The 21,379-nt window shown below is 44.8% G+C and overlaps 1 protein-coding gene across 2 annotated transcripts; it reads right to left on the minus strand.

Annotated features, from left to right (window-relative positions):
• Window positions 1-488: 488 nt before the first annotated feature.
• Window positions 489-18,919, minus strand: SMAD4 (SMAD family member 4). Of its 2 annotated transcripts, XM_040541559.1 has the most exons (12): window positions 18,755-18,919; window positions 12,740-13,105; window positions 11,566-11,740; window positions 11,110-11,139; window positions 9,734-9,949; window positions 8,050-8,169; window positions 7,778-7,888; window positions 6,212-6,262; window positions 4,792-4,975; window positions 3,643-3,811; window positions 2,932-3,070; window positions 489-1,878 (listed from the first exon to the last, which is right to left on the minus strand). In XM_040541559.1, exons 2-12 carry the CDS (start codon window positions 12,986-12,988, stop codon window positions 1,667-1,669), a joined length of 1,656 nt encoding a protein of 551 aa, XP_040397493.1. In that variant the 5' UTR covers window positions 12,989-13,105; window positions 18,755-18,919; the 3' UTR covers window positions 489-1,666. The 2 variants fall into 2 exon arrangements, with proteins under 2 accessions (XP_040397493.1, XP_040397494.1); XM_040541560.1 differs by lacking the exon at window positions 8,050-8,169.
• Window positions 18,920-21,379: the final 2,460 nt, after the last annotated feature.

Genomic DNA, 21,379 nt, shown 5'->3' on the forward strand with positions numbered 1-21,379 from the left:
ACCTAAACGCAGTGTGTCATAGCCCTCTACAGATTCCTGAAACTATGCAAGAAACTTGGCAAAAAGCTTCTGAACAATCTCTTCCAAGACTTCCACTTATGTTAACCGCTACCACAGCGCTGCCAGGTCAGCGCAGCGAGGCATGGCACGCAGACCCAACTGGCACAGCTTGAAGGCAGCGCTTGAGCTGGAGTCCACGTATTCCTAGCCTGTTGAATTTCCATCTCCCCGCACGCATGCTGAAATAAATGGATTTCCTGCTCCCTCTTCCCCCATCAAAGGGCTGAAAGAGATATCTTCATTTACTGAGAAGCAGGGGAAGGAAGAAAAATTGGACTTGCTTCCTGGCAAACGTGAACCAACACAAATTCCTACCGCTATTGGCTGCTGCTGCTGGTCTCGCAAAGGAAAGTAATCCATCATTCGAGATCAACGGTTTCAAGGTGCAGAATTACATAATAAAAGCAAACTAAATTTATAAAAACTCAGGGTTTTCATAATTTTATTTATACTATTAACTAGAGAGAAAGCATACATATTGTATCTGTCATACAGTCAATACATTTGCATTTTTTCTACTATAAATTCTCTATACAAAGTCATTGCCAATTGATACGGTCGTTGATGGCATAGGGCTTAAAATAACCAAGAGGTATAAAAACAAGTTTGCCATCTTGCCCTGAGTGGAAATGGTGAACAGATACAAAAACTGGATCCTAAATATCGATGTAATATTATACATGATTTAATGGCATATGCAAGTAAAAAGAGTCATGCAACTTTTCTTTTTTTTTTTTTTTTTTTTTTTAAAATACCTGCCAAGTTTTACTCGAGTAAAATCATCGAAGTCAGTAGTAGTTATGAAAATACGTTCCTGCCATTAGGTACTCATTACGCAATTTCAGTGGCAACTTTGCAGACTGGGTATTTCATGATATTTAAATTGAGTGCCAGCACTGAAAGTATCCATTTCTTTTAGTGTTTTAAAACTCATGTGTCTATATAAATAAAAATCTAAGATATCTTTTTAAAAACTAGTGAAGGAAAAGCGACGTTTCTTTTCCTTGCTATTTTTAATCAATGCCAACAATGCATGTCTCATCCCTCACTTTTTTTTTTTTTTGGCAGCTTCTACCTTTTAATCTGGAAAAATCATAACAAGATAGTCAACAAAATAAAGAAGTCTTCTGTTAACTATTGTTCCCTAAAAAGAACATCACAAATCAGTTGGAATTTTAAAGTTGCTATAACGTAAATGTTTATAACTATTAGAAGGAATTTTCAGATATAAATATATATATAATATATATTCTGCATACAAAAGGCTCCTGTGAGGCTCATCACCCAAGATGCCATAATAGAGAAGGAAAGTTTCAAAGGGAACAAACCCAATACTGTAAGGTCTCTCTATAAGGCGTTTACCTTTCACTTTAAGCCCTGAGCCATGTGTTATGACAATTAAGTTCTGAAAATAACTGAAATCCAAATTCTGCATGTTCAGTTTCTTTCTGCTAAGAGCAAGGCGGCAAACACATTTTTAAAACCCGGTTTTAGAAGATTAAGCAGAACAAAAAGTAAAATATATCTTCAGGTTATAAACAGAATTGTATTTTACAATCCACCATCCTCACAATATAATGGCCCACAGCAGTGCAGCAGAGGGATCTCAGTCTAAAGGTTGTGGGTCTGCGATAGGCATGGTATGAAGTACTTCATCTAGAAGCTGGAGGGCACGGTGCAAGTGAATTTCAATCCAGCACGGTGTCTCTTTGATGCTCTGTCTTGGGTAATCAGGTCCCCAACCTTTTACAAAACTCATCCTGAGTATGCATAAGCGGCGAAGGTCATCTACACCAATTCCAGCAGCAGCTGACAAACCTAGACAGGAGAGGTTTCAAGTAAGTGTTCGCAGACACGCTTTTTTTATCACCTGTTTGTTTAGCCATTCCTCTTTGCTTGCTCGTTTCTCCATGTACACGTCCCTCTCACCACAGCCAAGGCCAATCGATATTTCTAGATCTCTATCACCACAAGTCAGCAACTATTTTGCATTTCTTCCAAACAAGTTTTCTTTTTCATCGTGCTGTAATCTTGAAAGGGTATTAAAATACAAAAAAAAAAGTTGGATCTAAGAGTTACAGTAGTTACTTCGTCTAATAAAAAAAAATGAACACAGCTGGCAAACTTCAAATCACAACCACGTCTAGAAGAAAATTCAAACACTTTCCCAAAAATGCCTTTAGCATTTTGTAACATAGCTGGAAAGCTACGTTTGGCAACACAAGGAACCCAGAAAATACTATGGCACATAAAGCAGTCTGACACACCTAAGTACTCACCATTTAAAAAATATTTAAGTGTAATATCAAGGGCACAGAATTTAGCAACTAAGAAAACTCTAGGCCAATATAACTTAAAAAAAAAACAAAACCAAAAAGCACCATTACAACCTCCTCTTCTTCTTAAGAACCTTATAAATTTAAAGTCTTCCTAAAAGTAGTGAAAGACTCTGTGGCCCAGTACTCCCCATTACTTTCAGTAACGTTTTTACGAGCTTACAGCTCAAAGATCATTTTTCAAGCTTAGGTTTAAGCAGCCTAAAGTACCTCTGCTTATAGTAAACCAGTTATGCTACGTGACGTTGCATACAACACGCTTTCTGTTGAGCGGCAACGCTTCTTGCAGTACAACAAGCAGACGCTTCCTTATCCAATATCCTCTGAAGACTTCGGAGCGAAAACTGGTGTGTGGGCCAGGTACAAAGTAAACAAATACAGACTTACCATGATGCCACCCCAGCCCAACCTTGCCCGATCCTGTTACCTCCTTCCAAGTTCATTTGTACCGTTTTCGGGGAGTGCTGCTATGAGGGAAAGCTGCGTTGTTTTCAAGGAAGAATAAAAAAGGAGACCAAGCAGTTAATTTACTTACTAATGGCTGGGGCTATTCCACCTACTGATCCTGGTCCGGGGATGTTTCCTGCTACTGCTGCAGCTTGAGCAGCAGCAGCGGCTTGAGCAGTGGCAGCCTGCTGTTGCATCTGACGATGACATTGGCGTAAATCAAACACCTTTAAAAAAAATAAATATTGAACTCCGTCGGTTTACCAAAATCAGTGAAGGAAAGAATTCCTCAGCTCCCACCTCCAATAAACTGGACCTCTCTGCTCTCCAGAATAAATTCTTCAGTCACAGGCTGGTGAAATCCCAATTTTTATTAAATTCTAGGATTTCCAGAAAACAGGCATACAAATAAAAACAGATGCCAGCAAGTCCGGCTTAACTTTGTCAGACTTTGCGCTTTTTTAAGAACATGCTAAATTTTTGGCAGCAGTTAATTTAAAAGATGGAGATTGTTTGACAAAATACAAAATTAGTTACTTTCACGGTACCTAGAGGATACTTTCAGTTAAGATGATTTTTTTAATGACTCTAAAGTGACTTGTCAAATGGATTTTTTTCCCTGAAGATTACTTTTTTTTTTTTTTTTTAAAAAAAAGTGAAGTTGACGATTCTAAGATGATAACGAAGTCTCTGACTCCAAGTTTGATTTATTTCAGTGCCTTATAGCTTCCCTACGATCTGCAAGAACAGAAAGTATGCTGCTTCCCCCACAGTTTTCCTCTAGGAACATCAAACCAACCTTTATATATGCACTTGGGTAAATCTTGTGAACAGCATCCCCTGGCGCACGCCCTGCTTCTCTATCCAGGTAGTAGCTCTGAACGAAGACCGCGTGGTCACTGAGGCATCGAACCCACACGTCACCTTCTCCTTTGCACTCCAACTGCACCCCTTTACCTATGTGCAACCTTGAAAAGAAAAAACAGTTCCAATGCACCTGTGTTTATAAGCTATAAATCATCCCCTTACTAAATAAATCATAAAACAATTCTCCAGGAGGCTATGAAACCCTAGTTTACATTCGAAAGTAAAAACAAACACACTCCACTTGTACGAGGACTTGAAACTGTAGTTATTATCGTGAGCATAACATAGTATGCGGTTATACAAAATCTGGGAAGTCAAAAACCATCTGCAACGCCATGTAAAGACATATGGGAAACACAGAATGCAGAAGCGATGGTATTCAAGTAGCAAGAAACCCACTCGCTGACAATACGGAGCTGGGATACCAAACACATTCAGGGTTCTGTTCCGAAGTGTAAAAATCCCACAAGTACTCTAGCACGGAAAGTAACTCGAGCGCATACACAAAGCCACATTTTCACGCAGAACTGTATGTTCATTTGGATCACGCCGCAGCAATCCAGCGCTTTGATTGTCACAATGCAACAGTTTGGAAGACACGGACTCGTTTTATTCCTTTTTCACTCCGAAGAAGAAAAAAAGTCGTAAGATCAGTTCTCTGTGCTTCCACATCAAAGCCTGGCGCGAGCATGGTGAGAATGAATGAAAATTCCAGCTAGCTCTCTATCAACCTTCCTTTGTTCCTTTGACAAATCTATATTTTGCAGTCATTCTCACATCGCTGTGGTATGGAGAGCTAATTTTCAGCTCGCATACATAATGGCACGAGTTGCTAATTTTATCCTTGAAGGCACAGCCTTTGAAAGCAACGAAAAGCAATGTGCTACTGCAAAGCAGGGACGTTCTTTGTCACACAGTTCACATTCTGAATGCATTACAGTAGTGGCCTGGAAAGACATATTCTCCTATGGTTGATTCAGTTTGAAACAAAAAATCGTACTGAAAGGGAGCCACACACCAAAAAACAAAATAAAATATCAAGTATCACCAACAGCTGGAGCTTTGGGGGTCTGCAGAATACCTTGCTCTCTCAATGGCTTCTGTTCTATGCACGTTGGAAAGCTGGCCCAGGCAAAAGCGGTCTCCTCCGGAAGGATCCACGTATCCATCGACGGTAACAATCGGACAGCTCGAAGGGACCTTGAACGTTTCCCCGACTTGCACGTCCATTTCGAAATACGCAATTGAACACCAGTACTCTGGAGCTGAAGAACAGAGACAATTAACTGAGTGAAACGCACAGAACACCTACAAACCCGTTACAGACAGCCAGGTAGGCCTTCTGCAGCTACATTTGTCATTCAGAGTAACACTGCACATTTAAATAAGCAAGGATAGGCAGAGAAATGTTTGCTAGCACAGACAATACCCCATGCTACGTGAACACGGGCTGCTTTTATTTGAGCACACAAACGCTAGGGTTGTTTGTTTTTTTGTAGTTGAGCTCTTAGAAGCCTTTGTACAGTTTATAATTCCAGTTGTGTTTTGTAAGCCATCTGCATTCCTGGGCCTTATGATTTGATTTCGTACTCCTTTAGAGCATGAGCTAGCAGTATGCACACACACCTATTCACGGCTGATAAAAGCTAACTCTTAAATCTGGCTTGAGATATAAAAGTAACTACATCCCAGGTGAAGTCAGCTTTCTCTGCCCTCCTCAGAAAGCAAACCAGATTTGGAATGCTGGGCAGAGCAGCAAAAACATCAAAGATCACAGACTGATCTTGTCTGCAGACAAGAAAGTCAGACACCGGATAAAACAAGGAAGTGTGAAGCAAGGCAGCAAAACAGAATGGCATGTCTTAATAGCAAAAAGGTGCCTTTTACCTCATCCGATTTTAAAAACTGACTGCAAAGGAAAGGAGGTACTTCGAAGAAGGTCTACCACGCGAGGAAGAGAAACCCTGATCCCTTAGAGGATGCTACTGAAACCCAAGCACTCAAGCAAGGGAGCCTGATAAAGAACACAGTGATTTTGTTTACGTGCATCAGCTGCTCGAGTGCTAGCTGGGAGCAACTGCCTTGTCAAACCTTCTGCAAGGTTTGCTGTCTGTGCATTAAGTACTATGAATTTCTCTCTCCAGACACCTTAAAACCTGAAATTCTCCTAAGTTTAAATTGTTCTGTTTCTATCAGAAAAAAATAAACCATGGTGCCTGAACTCCTTTAAGTTTTTTCGTCTTCAAATAAATACTCGTGTCTGAGTATTATGTCATTATGTCATTATTAATTTATATTATTAATGTCTTCTGTCATTATTTCTAAAACACGGAGGTCCAAATTCAAAAGAAGGCATCACAAAATGGTTCCTCTCCTCCTTTATTCCCCTTTTGAATTCCTCCAACTTAATTCAGAGTATTCCACACACACAAAAAATACACATTCAAAACAACATTGTTAGCTTCAACAATACTTAGCATTCTATTTTAGGTTTTACTTACCAGGATGATTTGATATAGGAGGCTGGAATGCAAGTTCATTGTGAACTGGCCCTTAAAGAGAAAACATGCAATTAGTTTTACACGAGGAAAAAAAAAATAAGATCTTTCTTAACCTGTTTTGGTTGAAAAAAGGACTTGCGAGGATGCCACATATTCTAAATCTCAGTGATATCTAAATCAAGTGGCCAAATCTAGAAGAAAAATGCCCACAGAATTACACACTTGGATGTTTTTTTTGAAAATTCAGAAGCAGAGAGCTCCATTTGCATCCCAGGAGGGAAGGCTGCAGTGTAACAGTTCACTGTGCTGCTCAAGCCAGCTCCAGGAGATAAAAGAAGCTAGATGTCATTAGGGAGATGTAATACAAGTAGGACTTTGGCTTCACATGTGGCCACAAATCAAGGAAGGAGAGAATCACTGCGTACAGGCATGTGATATAAACCTGTCAGAAACCCAACTTCATTAGTTTCCCGTTCACAGAACAGGTTGCCCAGGATGCCATGGCGTCAACTATAAGAAACCCTCCATGGAGATGGAAAAAAAAAAAGTCACAGAGAACTTGTTTTTTAAAGAATAACTAGTGAATGTGGTCTCGGTAAAGGTCAGTCAATTCTTCCCACTTTTATAAACTAACTGGCTTCCTCGCAGGCAGCAGAGGACAAGAAGAAAAGGCTTAAACATAGTATTATAAGTAACGGCAGCTTTTGCAACAAGATGTCAAAAACAGGCACAACGTTGGGAGGTGTCAAAAGATGCGACTTTCTGAAGTGAGAAGAGGCAGCAGCCAAGAAAAGCTCTGTGTGGTACCACCAGCCAGTTACAAACATTAATTATGGAAAGCTACATTCACACACAAAAAACATTTATAGAGTCTCTACAGCACCAGTAAAGTTTTTAAATCTTGGTATTTCTGACAAGTAAGGAGAGAAATGAGGTGGGATCCTAGCAGAGCGAAATAATGAAATTTAATAACTGGACCTAAAACAATTCTTCTGATCAAGACAAGCTGAAAATTCAGCATTAACTCAGATTATTTTCTCCCCTCTCCTAACAACACTGCTGCAAACGGATGGACTGGTTAAGCACTATATTAGGAAATATATATATATTATATATATTTATATATATATTTATATATATATATATATATATATATATAAAATATATCCAGCCAGCAATGTCCATATTTTGAAGGAAAAACAGATCCAAGCAACAAATTCTGAATCAACTTCTGGACAACTGTTTTTCCACAAAAAACAGTCTTACTCCAAGACTGCAAAGCTTTATAAATGGAGGTTTTAGAAAGGAAACGCTTTCTGTTAGATATAGGAAGACATCAAAAGTATAGGTGGGAGCACTAGAGCTATGTGAATTTTTAAGCTCTGCTGCTTTAAATGAGGAAAGTACAAGGAGTTCTTATATTTAACTGTCGGAATATATTAAATAAAGTAACAGTAGTTGTATAAAAAAAAAAGACACGGGGGTAAAAACCAATCACAGGTGACCCTCCCACCATTAAACCAAACTGAAAACAAAATACATGATCTGAAAATCCGTAACGCTTACAGTAATGTCCAGGATGCATAGGTGGGTGATGCTGAAGATGGCCATTCTGGTGGTGAGGTATGGTAGGTGTGTAGGCTGCCGTTCGACTTCCAGTCCAAGTTGTAGTACTATCTAGAGGAAAGAAAAAAGGAGAAAAAAAAAAAAAAAAAAAAGGAGCGGTTGGGTTTTAAGGGAGTTTTTCCTCCATCTCATTTCTAAACCCTCTATTTCTCCTGAACATTTGGAAACCGGTTTTAGAAAGCTAAGAAGAGCGCACGTATGTGTATACTCACTGTGATGGTAAGTAGCTGGCTGAGCTGTAAACCCATTCTGCTGAGTTCCTGGCTGAGGCCCTGAAGCAATCTGTAAGAGTCCATCACTATGGCTACCTGTCAATATACTGGTAGGTTGACCTGGTAAAAGAACACACTACCTATTCATGAACGTTCCAAAATTTGAATTAAGAAGAGCTCAGCACTACTGGGTAGGAAAATACACCCAACTAAGGGCACTGCAATACACGCTTCCTAGGAGTTCGGTTTCAGAATTTTTTTTTTTTCCACCCACCAGAGTGTCTTAGGAAACTGGAAGCGAGGTGCTTTGCACCAGCTCGTTTTGACTCTGGGACACCCAAGGGAGGACACTTAAATCTACCTTCCTCCAAAACATATCGAACAGTATTTTTAAAAATAGTGCTGGAACACAGCTGCATACATCACTGGACTCCTTCCCTCCTTCCTCAGAAACTTGTTTGGTTTTCATTTTGTTTTTTTTTTTTTTGTTGTTTGTTCGTTTTTAATCCCAAATAAATAGTCCAAGAATTTTCTAATCTTTAAAGTAAAACTACAGATATTTCAGAACAGGTGAACAGGATTCAGTAAGGCTTCAGCTCAGCCATTAACACTAAACTGATCAGCACTTTCACAAGTACACTTGCACTCTCCAACTGGTCTGGCTAGCGGAGTTGAACACATTGAAAACTTGTACTAAAACTTAAAACGATGTTTTGTTTTTTTTCCTGTCCACTTGGTACCAACAATCACAGCAATGATGAGAAAAAGTTATTGAGTGTAATACAATTAAATCACCTATCCTTTTTCTTTTTTTCCTACTGGAGACAAATACAGACAAACCTCAAACTATTTTTAGGTTTAAACAAAGAAGTCCTGGCCTAAAATTAAAGGACAGAATTGAAACACCGTGTCACCCTAAAATTTGATAACGTGAAATCCATTACTTTCACGCAGTCTCGATATTAGAGTGACGAAGAGCACGTGAAACCCCCCTCCCACTTCATGGCTCCCCTACGTTAGGGCCGCAGGACGTTGTGTATCTAACAGGGACTCCTAAACCGAGGAATGAGCTTGGATGTTGGTAAACCAGATTCTTCCACTTGGACCAAATATAGACCAGCAGGAAAAACTTCACCGCAGCACCCCACTGGACTCACAAATGTATTAATCAGGGCTGCAACTCTAGCAGTACGTTGGACCATTTTTAAAAAGTCATGTTAAAACTGGGCAACAGTTTTAGCAGAACACTAAAGAATTGTCTGGTAATGTCTCTGTGCTGCCACCCACTAGTAAGTCTGTTGTCCCACTTGCTGTTGTAAGAAAACATTAAGGTTCTTCCGTTCATGTAACATTTATTCCCCTAACAGCCATACTTTGTCAGTGGTCAACAGCTTAACATGGCATCACCGAACCTTTGGAGCATCCAAAACAGTCTCCCAACATTCAGGTAGTGTCCGTTGAAAAAAGACAGGGTTAGCAGGCAAACTTATTCAAACTACTCTGCAAATTAAGACCTTATTTTAACGCTTACAAGACGGCACAGATCATACCGCCACACGCTTTAACGATGCGGTTTGGCAGCAGCATAGTTCCAAAGCAAGATCTGCTTTGGCAAAACCAGTGGCTATCTCTGAGCTTTCACGTTTTGACGGTTTAGTATTGCATATAAGCTCAATGGTCTTACTTGTTGAAGCCACAGGAATGTTGGGAAAGTTAGTGGTGCTGGTAGTGCTAGCCTCGGTAGGAGCTAACATGGCTGGGGTGCTGTAAGGCTCCGTAGATGCCCTGTTACTCGGCGGGTGCTGGATGGTTTGGACTGAATGTCCTTCAGCAGAAGACAACGATGGCTGCGCCTCGTAATCGTGAACGTATTCGTCTTTCACCAACATGCTTGACGGAGCTGCGAAGAACATTTAAACACGCGAAGCAAGCTTATTTTCAAGATTTAGCTGTAAATTGCGCTACTACTTTCAAGCAGCAACAATGCTAATGAAACTACCGGGGGGAGAATTTAACCTATGTAAACAATTCTGAAGCACCAAGAGAAACACCTTTTAAATTACAAATAAGCACCGGATGGCAAAGCAAACCACTTATTTCATTTAAACTCCCATCAAAATTGACTAGAAACAATACACAGCGTAAGGAAGTTACTACCATCGCCGCCAGAACTTATTCCTATATATCCTTTTGAGCACGTCCAAGTAAAACTCTTACACTACATTAATTTCCACGTTCATTTTTAAAGCAACCTTACATATATTAAAATCTGACGGTAATTTTTCTGCTTCCTGGTCCAAAAACAGCAGCGTGACAAGGAAACAGGTCATGTATTTAACTGCTGGCCAGTAAGCTTTGATACTGTACAAAAGAATTGTTTTCCAGAAGACACTGCTAACAACACGAATTAGCAGAGATGAGCACTAAGTTAAATAAATCAAACTTCACTTCAAAAGCTTTAAGTCATTTTTGCTTAAATACTTCTAATAACGTGCTAAAAATACGGGATTACTCAAACTTTCTTATATTTGAGTTTCTTCTGGAAGAAAAAAAAAAATCTGTTTTGAAATACAGCAGTTATCAGCTGCACAATCTGACTTCTGAGTAAGATCCACCGGACATTTAATGTCCAATTTCTCTCAATTTTCAGGGAGGTAACAGTATCATCTGCTTCATTCCACCGCATATTCATTAGAACATGTATTATTTGCAAATCTTACCATTTGCTTGTTAAACTACGTATTAAATAAGCATCTATTATACCCAACGCAGCTAATTAGTTAATTATGCAGGTGCACTTTTTTCATTTTGTTGGGGTTTATGAGTTGCAGGCAATGGAAAGAGAATATACCTGCAAACTGAGCTGAGGCTTCTAGTTAAATTTATCGATACACTTGCCTCTCATACACTACGTAGTTTGTTTTCCAAAACTGGAGAGACAAAGGCATTTGTCTGCTCTTTATCCTCCATCTATACGTAGAAATAAATTGTGTACATACAGGAGAGTATTTTAAAAAATTTATTCCCCATAGAAACTCGACAGTAAACAGAACTACTTACCAGAACTCTGTAGTGTCAGTCCTGAGAGATCTTTAAAAAAACAAAAGAAAGGAAAAAAAAAAAAGAGGTGTGTGTGGAAAATTATAACCTTTAACAGTGTTTGAACATTAATTTTATAAGCCTTTACAAATTGCTGTTATAGACTATACGCTATGTTAGATACTGTTCCCCTCCATCACGACACAACTCCCCGTGCTAAATTATTTCTAGAATGCACATTAACTGTGTGTGAAGCAAACAAAGGCTTGAACAAAAGCCACAAACCGTTCTTTAAAATTTGAAAGAGAGGTAAAAGAATAATTCCATTAAGATGTACAAGAACATACAAGAACAATTCATAATCGGATCATTAAAAGTTAACTTTCTAACGAGGTCTTTATTTTCTACATTCAAAGGGAAAACATTTGACATTTTATTCCCACCACTGTTCCATTCTGAAGTCAAAAGTCTACTCACCGATGCCAGGCGATACTACACGCTCATAATGGTAAGGATTTACACAGACACTGTCACATTTTAAGTCAAAAGCATACTGACAATATTTAACATGCTTGAGTTCATTTTTATGAAGATCAGGCCACCTCCAAAGACGAGCGTAAATCACATGAGGGAATCCCTTGCGACCAGCCACCTAAAAAGTTAGACACAAAAGTTGATTGGGAAAGTAGCACGGCATTGCCCTTTACTTAGCGAGGAGCAAAGCTGGAAGAGGACAACCAACAACACAACCTGTCTCCGTTATCAAAATACGGGGCGGGGGGGAAAAAGGTGGTACAGTTTACTCGAGTTCTGTGCTCAACAGAAATACGTATCTGGTAGGGTTTTGCTACGGTTAAGTCAACACCGTGATTCTTAAGGAAAAATAATAATAATAAAAAAAAAAGACTGCGTCCAAAATGGCAGAAGCAGAATTTGTGCTTAATGTCGTGTGTATGTTCACCTTCCCCACCACGGATGATGAAGGAGCTTTGCCCCAGAAGAAGAGGAACGAGGCGCTAACCTACCACTGGAAGGAATTTCCAAGGAGAACAATGCCAATCCGTTATATACTGACAAAAAAAAAATAATAATAATAATAATAATGCTTCGAGGGTAGACAGAAAGCTAGCCAGCAAACATGACATCTGTCCTGGAACGAGTAAATCGCAACCCAAGCTATGCAGGTACTGAGTACTGACGACATAAGGCTAACGTACATCCTCAGTGCAGACTCCTCGGAGTACCTTAGCAAGGGATCACGGGTCTTTCTTCCCACTGCTGACCAACACAGAGTGAACAGAAGCTTGTAGTGAAAATACCGGGATAAACAGCCGAATTTGTTTACGTGACCCTGCTCATTTTTTTTTTTATTTTATTTTTTTTTTACTGCCACACACACACACACACTCGTTTAGAACGGCTGATCCACCACCTTCTGCTCCTTTTGGGAAGAAAAGAAAAGAAAAAAAAAATCAACTACTGCAGCAGTCCAGAGCTCCAGCCACAAAAACACGCCTACAAACGGGGGCGAGGGGGGGGGGGGGAATGCGACAGAAGAGCTACTCTTCCTCAACACGCTAGGATCCTGCGTCACTCACTTTTGCTCCAGCTTCGCTAGGAGGAAAACATCTGATTTTTCACTTGTACTAACCTGAAGCCTCCCATCCAGCGTTCTCTGTATTGTAACACACTTGCTAGGATGAGCTCCATTTGTGGTTATAGCTGTAATCAAAGAATCCAATTCATCTTTTTTCTCCTTTAGCTTTTTAACTAAACTTTCAATTGCGCGTTTGGCAAAAGTTTCACTCTCTCCACCTTGGCGATGGCACATCAAGCTGTGAACAATGCTCAGACAAGCATCATTACTTGTTGGCGTGTTAGTAATAGACATATTGTCCATTTGTCACAGCTTTCTCTTTCAGATCAAATGTCAGTTTTGGGGGCTGTTATGATTTTCAAGCTGATGAACAAGAGATGATCCAAGTTAAGTGTTAGATGTACTGTCTCTTGGTAAAACCTAGGAGGAAAAAATATCTACATTAGAATTGTTTCTTTAACAAATTGCAGATCATGTTTCTAAGGAAGTCTGTGGCTTTTTGCTTCTTTTATTTTCAAGCTAAGTGCAGGATATTAAAAGCACATCAAAAAAAAAAAAAAATCTGTATTGCTTGTCCCGTGATAGCTAAAACATGCTTAAGACACTGCTTGCACAGGTTTAGAAATGAGATTTTTGGTTTTTCCCCTAGTAACAGCAGTTAAATAAAGTTTATATCCATGTACACGGAGGATGTACATCTAGAAAGGCAGGGGTTATTAGATGAACGGTCGCTGCGTCAGGAAAAGGAGGACAGGGGCATCGATCTCCTACGTTTTGCACTGGCGGGGTGCAACAAAGGAAAAAATATCGCCTGGGAATCGGGGGGGGGGCGCTGATTTCAACAGAATTTCGGACAGCCAAGAAGCACCAATGCAAACCAGAATCATCTGTCACCCTTATTTCATCGTCACTTCAAGTCAGCAAGGAGCCGACTTCAGACTTCTGTTAATCGGAAAGGCGAAAGCTGGCCATTAGCTCAACTCCCATTTAATTAACACTGCTCGTATGTTTTTAGTCGAGAATTCCAGGATCTCTTCCCTCGGTTGTTTCCAGCTCCTTCTGGATCAAGATAAATCAAGCGAAGTCACTGAGAACGTATTTCCAAACGGTCTCTGTCAAACAGAGCTGCCTGCACTAGATGTACAACAAGGAGTAGGTTCACCCTTCCGCCTTCAGCCTCTAAACTCGTTTAGAAAGAAACATTTGCAGCCGGTTCTGGTCGCTGTGTCATTCTTCTCGTAGCAGCTAGCAGACCTCCTCTTTCTGAAGTCATTTCACGAACTTAGAAGAGCTGGCCTGATTTCGGCGATTCTGAGCGAACTGGCTATTGCATTTTATCGCGCTTTATCCAGAAACACAAGGGCAGCGGGGTGTTGAGCATTCGCAAGAAAACAAAAAAAGGGAGCCTAACGCTTTCCAAAAGCTGCTTTTGAGCCAAGTCTGCCTGAAGGCGCTCACCCCACCGCCACAACCCTACCAGCTACGTGCTCCGACCTTTGCAGAACACTGGCAGCGAATACGAACCATCAACGTCGCTGAATTTAAACTTCCCTTAAAAAAAACCCACACCTCTCTGAAACGAACGCCGCCGCCTTCGCTAAGTTAAGCAAAGACGCTTCGCGGCCTGATTTCTCCCGGGGGAGAACAATTCCCTAGAAGTTTGAGCAGGATTGCCTTACCTAGCCGTTCAAGTTTCTCCCTCGGTGCTAGTTTTTTTGGTTTTTTTTTCAGCGCTTCGACTCAATAAGCCTCTTTTAAAAGTCAAGCCGAACCTGCCAGTCATTCCCCATGGCAACCCGCGCTCGCACGAAGCTGGAAAAGCTCGCCAGAACATCGTTTCCCTTCAACGTAAGGCGGCATCCCGCATAGACACGCGTAAATAATCAGAAAGAAGGGACCGCATACAGCCTGAAATAAACGCCTAGCATCGGGCACGCGGCTCCGAGCCCCTCGAACTACGAATGAGAACTTCGCTCGCCGGCTTTCGGAGGAATAAACTCCAGCAAACAAATCCTCGTTTAAGCGGAACGATCTTCAGAAACGTCGAGTCACACCCCCCCACACACACCCCCCCCCAGCTGCCACCGCACTCAATAGGAGCTTCTGAGCGCTCAGCAGTTTTTCAAAGCCGGGCCACTTGTTGGGGATTTGCGACGCTGCAACCGCAGGGTAATTCGGGAGGCTTCCCTTCGAGTCCCTCCCCACCCCGTGTTTAATCTCGGGGTCTGGAGCCCCGGAAAGCGGGTGAGAGAGCGGCTAGCGACGTTATCGATAAACGCCGTGACATTTCTCGGGAAGCACCTACGGCATTTAAGAGCGTTTTTGCAGACAAGCCCCGCTCCGCAAATCGAGCTGCTCACCAAAACGGCTCGAGGAGCCTATCTTCGATCGAGTCCCGCCTTCGGGAGGTGCCTTGACACCTTCTGACCGCGTTACTCTTGCGCGCGCGCAAAGAAAAGCGAGACGCCATCTCACTGCTGCATGTTTTCAGCCGACGGCCTTTGCAGACCAGGCTCGCGTTCGGCAGAACATCATATTTGAGTGATTTGGGGCCCGCTGGATGTGCCCGTGAACCTTACTCCCATCCAGCTCGGGATTCCACTTTTGGGACAAGGGGCGGCGAGGAGAGACGGGACCACGAAGAAAAAAGCAGCGGGAGACAGCGCTGGAGCAAAGCTCAGCTCCTCCTCACGCAGCCTCCAAGGATCCCGCGCGCATCTGTAACGAGACCCGAGCGGAGCACAGGAGGAAAAGGCACCAAGTACTTCAAACTACCTTAAGGAAAGTCATTTAACTTGGAAAAACAAAACAAAAAACAAATATTAAAAGGCACTCTACGTCCCGTAACGCGAATGGGATCATCCGGAGAGGAGGCGAGTCCGGAAAAAAAAGCAGCTGGGATCGCCAGGTAGCTAAAAACACCTTCGATGATCCGCAGCAAACACGCTCCTATCTCAGCGGACTGCTCAGAAAGAATTAACCCGGGCTCTGCCCTCGGAGAGCGGTGCAGAGCTGAGCAAATACCCGAACTCTCCTGCCCAGCCTGCGTCCTTAGAAGAGCCCGTCTGCTTCTCAGCACGTTACCCACCTCTAGCAGAAGCCAAACTTCGCAGTCCGGGGAGAAAACCAACCCAAAGCACGCCCGGGACGCCGCACGCTTACGGAGACGACCGGCGGCTGGGGATGCGAAGGGAAGGCAGCGCGAAGGAACACGATCCAGCGGTCTGCAACCCGACAGAGCTCGGGCAAGACGGTTAATCCCGACCCCGCCGGGGCCGTGACACACTACCCGCCTCGTTTACAGTAGGGTCGGAGCCAAGCGCAGCTGCGCAGGGCTCGAATTCACCGAGGAACCCGGGTCTAAAAATGTGCCGGTCCAAATGCCACCGGATAATAACTTTAAGGTAGGGGCGAAAGGCCAAGAACCACCCCCCACCCGGCTCCAGGTCGCTTTCTTAGCATGTTTTATCCCTCGTTTTCCCACGGCAAACCGCTTCTTTTCCAGCCAAGAGAGAAGCGGAGAGTCTTAAGGCTGTTTGCTGGACGTATCGCGCCGAGGAGCGGTGTCGTTAGGAGTGACCGAATCACGATTTCCGGCATTTTAGGTTTTAAAAGGAAACGTTAAGTGCTGCATTTTTAAAAAGTAAAGCGTTATATTTATGTGTCTATGTACGTTTATGTAAATACACGCACGGGGCATCCTCGGCACAGTTGGAAGTATCGTTTCTGTGTAGGTGGAAGGGTAACGCTGGACTTTTGGGAAGCTTTTGATGCCGAAGGGAAGCAGCCTCGCAGGCAAGAAGCTCCCGATACGGCGGTGAAAGCCCAGAGATGCTCAGCAGAAGGGCGACAAGCATCCCAAATAGCAGGGCGAGGGGACGCTCTGGGGCCGGGGCGGGGGTGCGAAATAAACGCCAAAAAAATAAAAAATAAAATCCTAACGATCAAACTTCATTTCCAAGTCGCAAACCTAAAGGATTTTTTTTTTTTTTTGGAGAAGATACCCAAGGGGGGGGGAAAAAAAAAAAAAAAAAAAAAAGCGTTGGTTCGCTTGAAGCTGCTTGCGGGAGCACGAGGCCCGCTCTCAGCCATCCCCGTCACAGATTTGGAGCATTTTGATCCCAGGCAGCGTTAACACAACGCGAACCAACGGGCTCAGTAGAATAGCACCCGAATTGCCATCTTGCTAGAACGTTTCACGCGAATAAAAGCCCAGCGAGGCTCTTGCATAAGCTCGTTGCCTCCAAAATTAGCCTGACACAAAGGCGGCGGAAAAGCAGCGCGTGCAGCGGAGGGCTCTGAACCACCAAAACACGGCTCCGGAGTTTCGCTCTTCAATAACGCAGCGGTGATTAAGACGATAAAGAAAGAAAAAAAAAAAAATCCATAAACTGATGAAACAAAAGGCAGCTCGCGTTTAAATGAAGATACGAAGCAGCGATTCGACTGCGGAGACTTTCCAGCAGACTGTTATCTACTCGCCCACGGGGCGAACAGGACCAAAATGTTTGCAGGCGTGAGAACAATTAGCATTGAGGAGCGAGAGAAGAGCACGAAAAAGGTGCTATGCTAACTCCGCTCTGCACGGAGGGCCGGCGCTCGTCAGAATACTGAGAAAGAGTTTTGAGACAGCTCCGAGGGGCAACTTAAAGCGAGCGCACGGTTAGGAAAAACAAAATCCTTATCTCGCCTTTCGATCTGAGCGCGCGGGGCGGGGGGGGGGGGGCAGGACAGGATGAAGAAGGCGGCACCACTCTGCCGGTACGGCTGCGCGTGCACAGATTTTAAATCCTACGAAGGTGCACTTCGCATCTTGGCTTCCCCTTCCCTCCCTTTGTTTGTTGGGGTTTGGTTTTTTGTTGTTGTTGTTGTTGTTGTTTTTGTTTTTTGAGAAAGCACCCAGCTCAAAAAACTCCTCTTTTCAATACAGGCTTCTGTACGGTCAGAGAAGGAAGACCACTGAACGTTACAGCACGAGACGAGGAAGGGCAGCAAATCCCTTTTCAGCTGCTCTGTCTGAGCCACCCAGCGGGACTCCGTGCCTGTCCCCCTGCCTATCCCAGCACCGGCGGGCGAGGAAGGGGTGAAGGGGAAAAGGGAAAGAGCCCACGTGCAGCAAGCTGCAGGTGGCAGGGCCCCTTGCCACAGAACCTGGGCTGGGCTCTTCCTCGGAGCATCCTACAAGCCCCATCTTCCCACAGGAGGCTTCCCTCGGCGAGGGCAAACAGCAATTTGTCCGAACCTCACAAACAGAGGAAACAATTGCGGCTGAAGCCAGCAACAAGAGTGGAGCCTCGCTCAGGCAGAAGCACCGATTCCTCACTCGCAGCCAACGTTTCGATACCCTGGCACTAGGTGCGCGAGATAACATCTGCTCCTCGTTGTAATCGGCGCGGGGATAACGTTCTCCGCGTTCGAGCTTCAGGAAAAAAATAAAAAATAAAATAAAAATCAAGAAACAACTCTGGGTAAAGCAAGCGTGGCGGATCCCAGCCCTGAGCCAAAGTAGCGGGTTGTTTTTTTTTTTTTTGCGAGGTTACCGACGTGGGGAAAACGGCGTCCTGACGTTCCTGGCGGACCCTAAGGGGCTGCCCGGCGAACCTTTGTTCTCCTCGCTCCCAACTCAACCGCCTATTGTGCGAGGAGCCTTCCGAGCCTCCTTCGTAAGGAGGCTCCCGAGCAGCTGGAGGAGAGTTAGTTGACCGCTTCTCTGCGGGCTCCGGCTCTCGGGAAAGCAAACTTTCCGTCGGCGGATTGAACGCGCGTGCTTATGCAACGAAGCAAAATCCCAAGAGCTCCTTCGCGGTCAGAGGAGGGCCGGGACGAGCTGGGCACGGAAACCACGGCCAGGAGCTCGGTGAACGGCTGGGACCAGGCCTAGCGGCGAGAGGTCCCGGTGCCCTCAAGGGGCCCTGGGACAGCCCCGGGCCGCCACAAGGGGCAGCGGGGGGGTGACAGCGGCGCCTCTGAGGGGAGCCCGGTGGGGTGGGGGCAGCCCCCCGGGCCTGAAGTGTGTGTGTGTGGGGGGGTCCCGGCGGGGCTCAGCGTGCTGCCGGGCGCGGATGTTACCTGGGGCCGCTCTCCGGGCGCGGCCGCGCTGACGGGGCCGGCCCCGGTGCGGCGGAGCGGCGCGGAGAGCAGGGCCGGGCCTCGTCTTCCTTCCTCCTCCTCCTCCTCCTCCTCCTCCTTCCTCCTCCTCCTCCTCCTCAGCCGCCCCCCCGCCCCGGCCCGCCCTCCCCGCCCCGGGTTGCGGCGGCGGCGGCGGCGCTGAGCGGCTGCGGAGGGCAGGGCAGGGCCGGGCCCGGCCGCCCCGTCACGGCCGCGGGGCTGCGGCGGCGGCCGCCGGTGATGGCGGCGGGGGGCGGGGGGGCCGCGCTCCGGCCGCTCGCGCTCCGCCGCCGACACGTCCGGGCCGCCGCCGCGCATGCGCCACATCCGGGCAACCGCCGCGCGGTGAGGGGTTGGAAAAGGGCGGGCCCGCAGGGCGGCCCCGCGGAGGGCCACCCGCTGAGGCGATTCCCCGAGTGAAACCCCAACGAGTACGCGGCCCTGCGAGCGTAAGCCCTCTAAGGGCAAACCCTGCGGATGGAAGCCCCACAAGTGCCAAGCCCCACAAGTGCCAAGCCCCACAAGTGCCAAGCCCCACAAGTGCCAAGCCCCACAACTACCAAACCCCACAAATGCAAAACCCCGCGAACGCCAAACCTCACCAAGGAAACCTCAAGAAATGCACAGTCCTGCAAACGCAAACCCCATAAATGAAAACCCCATAAATGCAAAACCCCGAAAATTCAAGCCCCATAAATGCAAAATGCTTCAAATTCAAGCCCCATAAATGCAAAATCCTTCAAATTCAAGCCCCATAAATGCAAAGCCCTTCAAATTCAAGCCCCATAAATGCAAAACCCCACAAAGGCACCCCACCAAACGCCACCTGGCACCAGGGGCTGAGGCTTTTGGGGCCCATGCTGCCGCCTTTGGGGCATCTTTCCACAGGGCAGCCGTCTTTAGGGGCGACATTTTGTTTGTAAGGGGGCAGGCGAAAGGGAAGCGGGTGTAAGGAAATTCAGGGCAGGCTTCCACAAAGTCCTAGCAGCAGGTGTGAGCGAGCTGCCAGCTCGGCCACGAAACCCCAAACCCCGTCCCTACAAACCCCTTTCAATGCAAACATTTCCCCCGATACCCAACGCCGGGGCTGGAGCGATCAGTTTAACGGGGCATGTTCAAGCCCAAAATGCCAAATTGATCAAATTCCTGCAACTTGTTCTGCCTCTGCTGTTGCTAAACCTCCTGTTTTATTTCCCATATATATATATTTCCCGTATATATAAAAAAGCAGTTTTTGCCATTTATCGTGTCCCTCTGCTGGTACCAGCTTAAAAGGGAAGCAAATTTAGGGGAACCCTTCCAGGGAAGCGGAAGAAATTTTGAAAATAAGCTATTTAAAGCTCAGAAATCGCCTTCACCAGAACATTCGCCCGCACCTGGGAGAAATTCAGCACCTCGACGTGCCTATTAGGATTAAAATGAGAATGAGCTGCGCAGGTTCTCATGTTTGTTTTTTTTTTTTTCCCCCTTTTTTTTTTTTCCTCTCTGGGGTGAAGTGTTTCTTAACTTTGAACACATCTAAAGATGAAAACGAAAATGGGAAGTCAAGACCGTGGGATTTCTCGCTGTCTGAGATGGCCCAAATCACCATCTGGAGCACTAACGAGCTTCCAAGCGGATTATCCCATCGCTTACCTGCTATCACACCAAAGACTCTCGGGCAGATACGTTTTAATGCGAAGGGATTTTTGTGCTCCAGTAATTAGCAAATGGTCGATGGGAAGATAAACTCGTGGAGAAAACAGACCGTTTTCGGTCCGAATTTTTGGTGTCCTCACTGGCGCACGTATTCCCATTAATTCAATCCGAGTCTCACTGGCAGGCAGATTGATGAAGTAATTCAGCATCCAGATTTATACACAGAGAACAGCGGACCGTGGCAAGCAGAGCCACACGGGTCTGCTAAAAAAGAGACGACTAACTTGATTACCAATACTAAAATATATTAAATAAAACCCATAGGAATTTCCAGCACTGAATGTACCCTCTTTCACCAATGTCCAAAAAAAAAGAGACTGTTTGTAAAAATGACAGCCATATAGTCAATTTGGCCTTAATATAGGCCAGGTAACTTGCAGATAAAAACTGTATTTCCTTTTTTGATGGCCCATGCAGAAGAAATGGCCATAAAAAAGCACGGACACCTCAACTCTGTGCCAGGACCTCATACTTGACCTAATGTTTGCAGAGGACCTGGCCTTCTGGTTCACTTAGGGACATTCTTCTCCTCGCTCTCCTAACCCCAAATAAAACCATTCTTACGCTGCCGCTCTTCTCCCACTTTGGGATCGTGGAGTGGACGGAGTCTGCTCAGCTCTTCGCTACAAAGGGCACAGTGTGATGTTAGGTCTCTGCACCTGCTATGAACGCCCAGCGTATTATCCATCTTCCAAAAGCAAAACAATTTCTGGGTGGAGAGAACGTGCTACCGTGTAGTCTTTAGGCTTTTAGGTTGGATATTAGGAAGAACTTCATTCCCGAAAGGGTTGTTAGGCATTGGAATGGGCTGTCCAGGGAAGTGGTTGAGTCACCATCCCTGGAGGTCTTCAAAAGACGTTTAGATGTAGAGCTCAGTGAGATGGTTTA

Source organism: Cygnus olor, chromosome Z (genome assembly GCF_009769625.2).
Source record: "Cygnus olor isolate bCygOlo1 chromosome Z, bCygOlo1.pri.v2, whole genome shotgun sequence".
Classification (NCBI taxonomy): Eukaryota; Metazoa; Chordata; class Aves; order Anseriformes; family Anatidae; genus Cygnus; species Cygnus olor.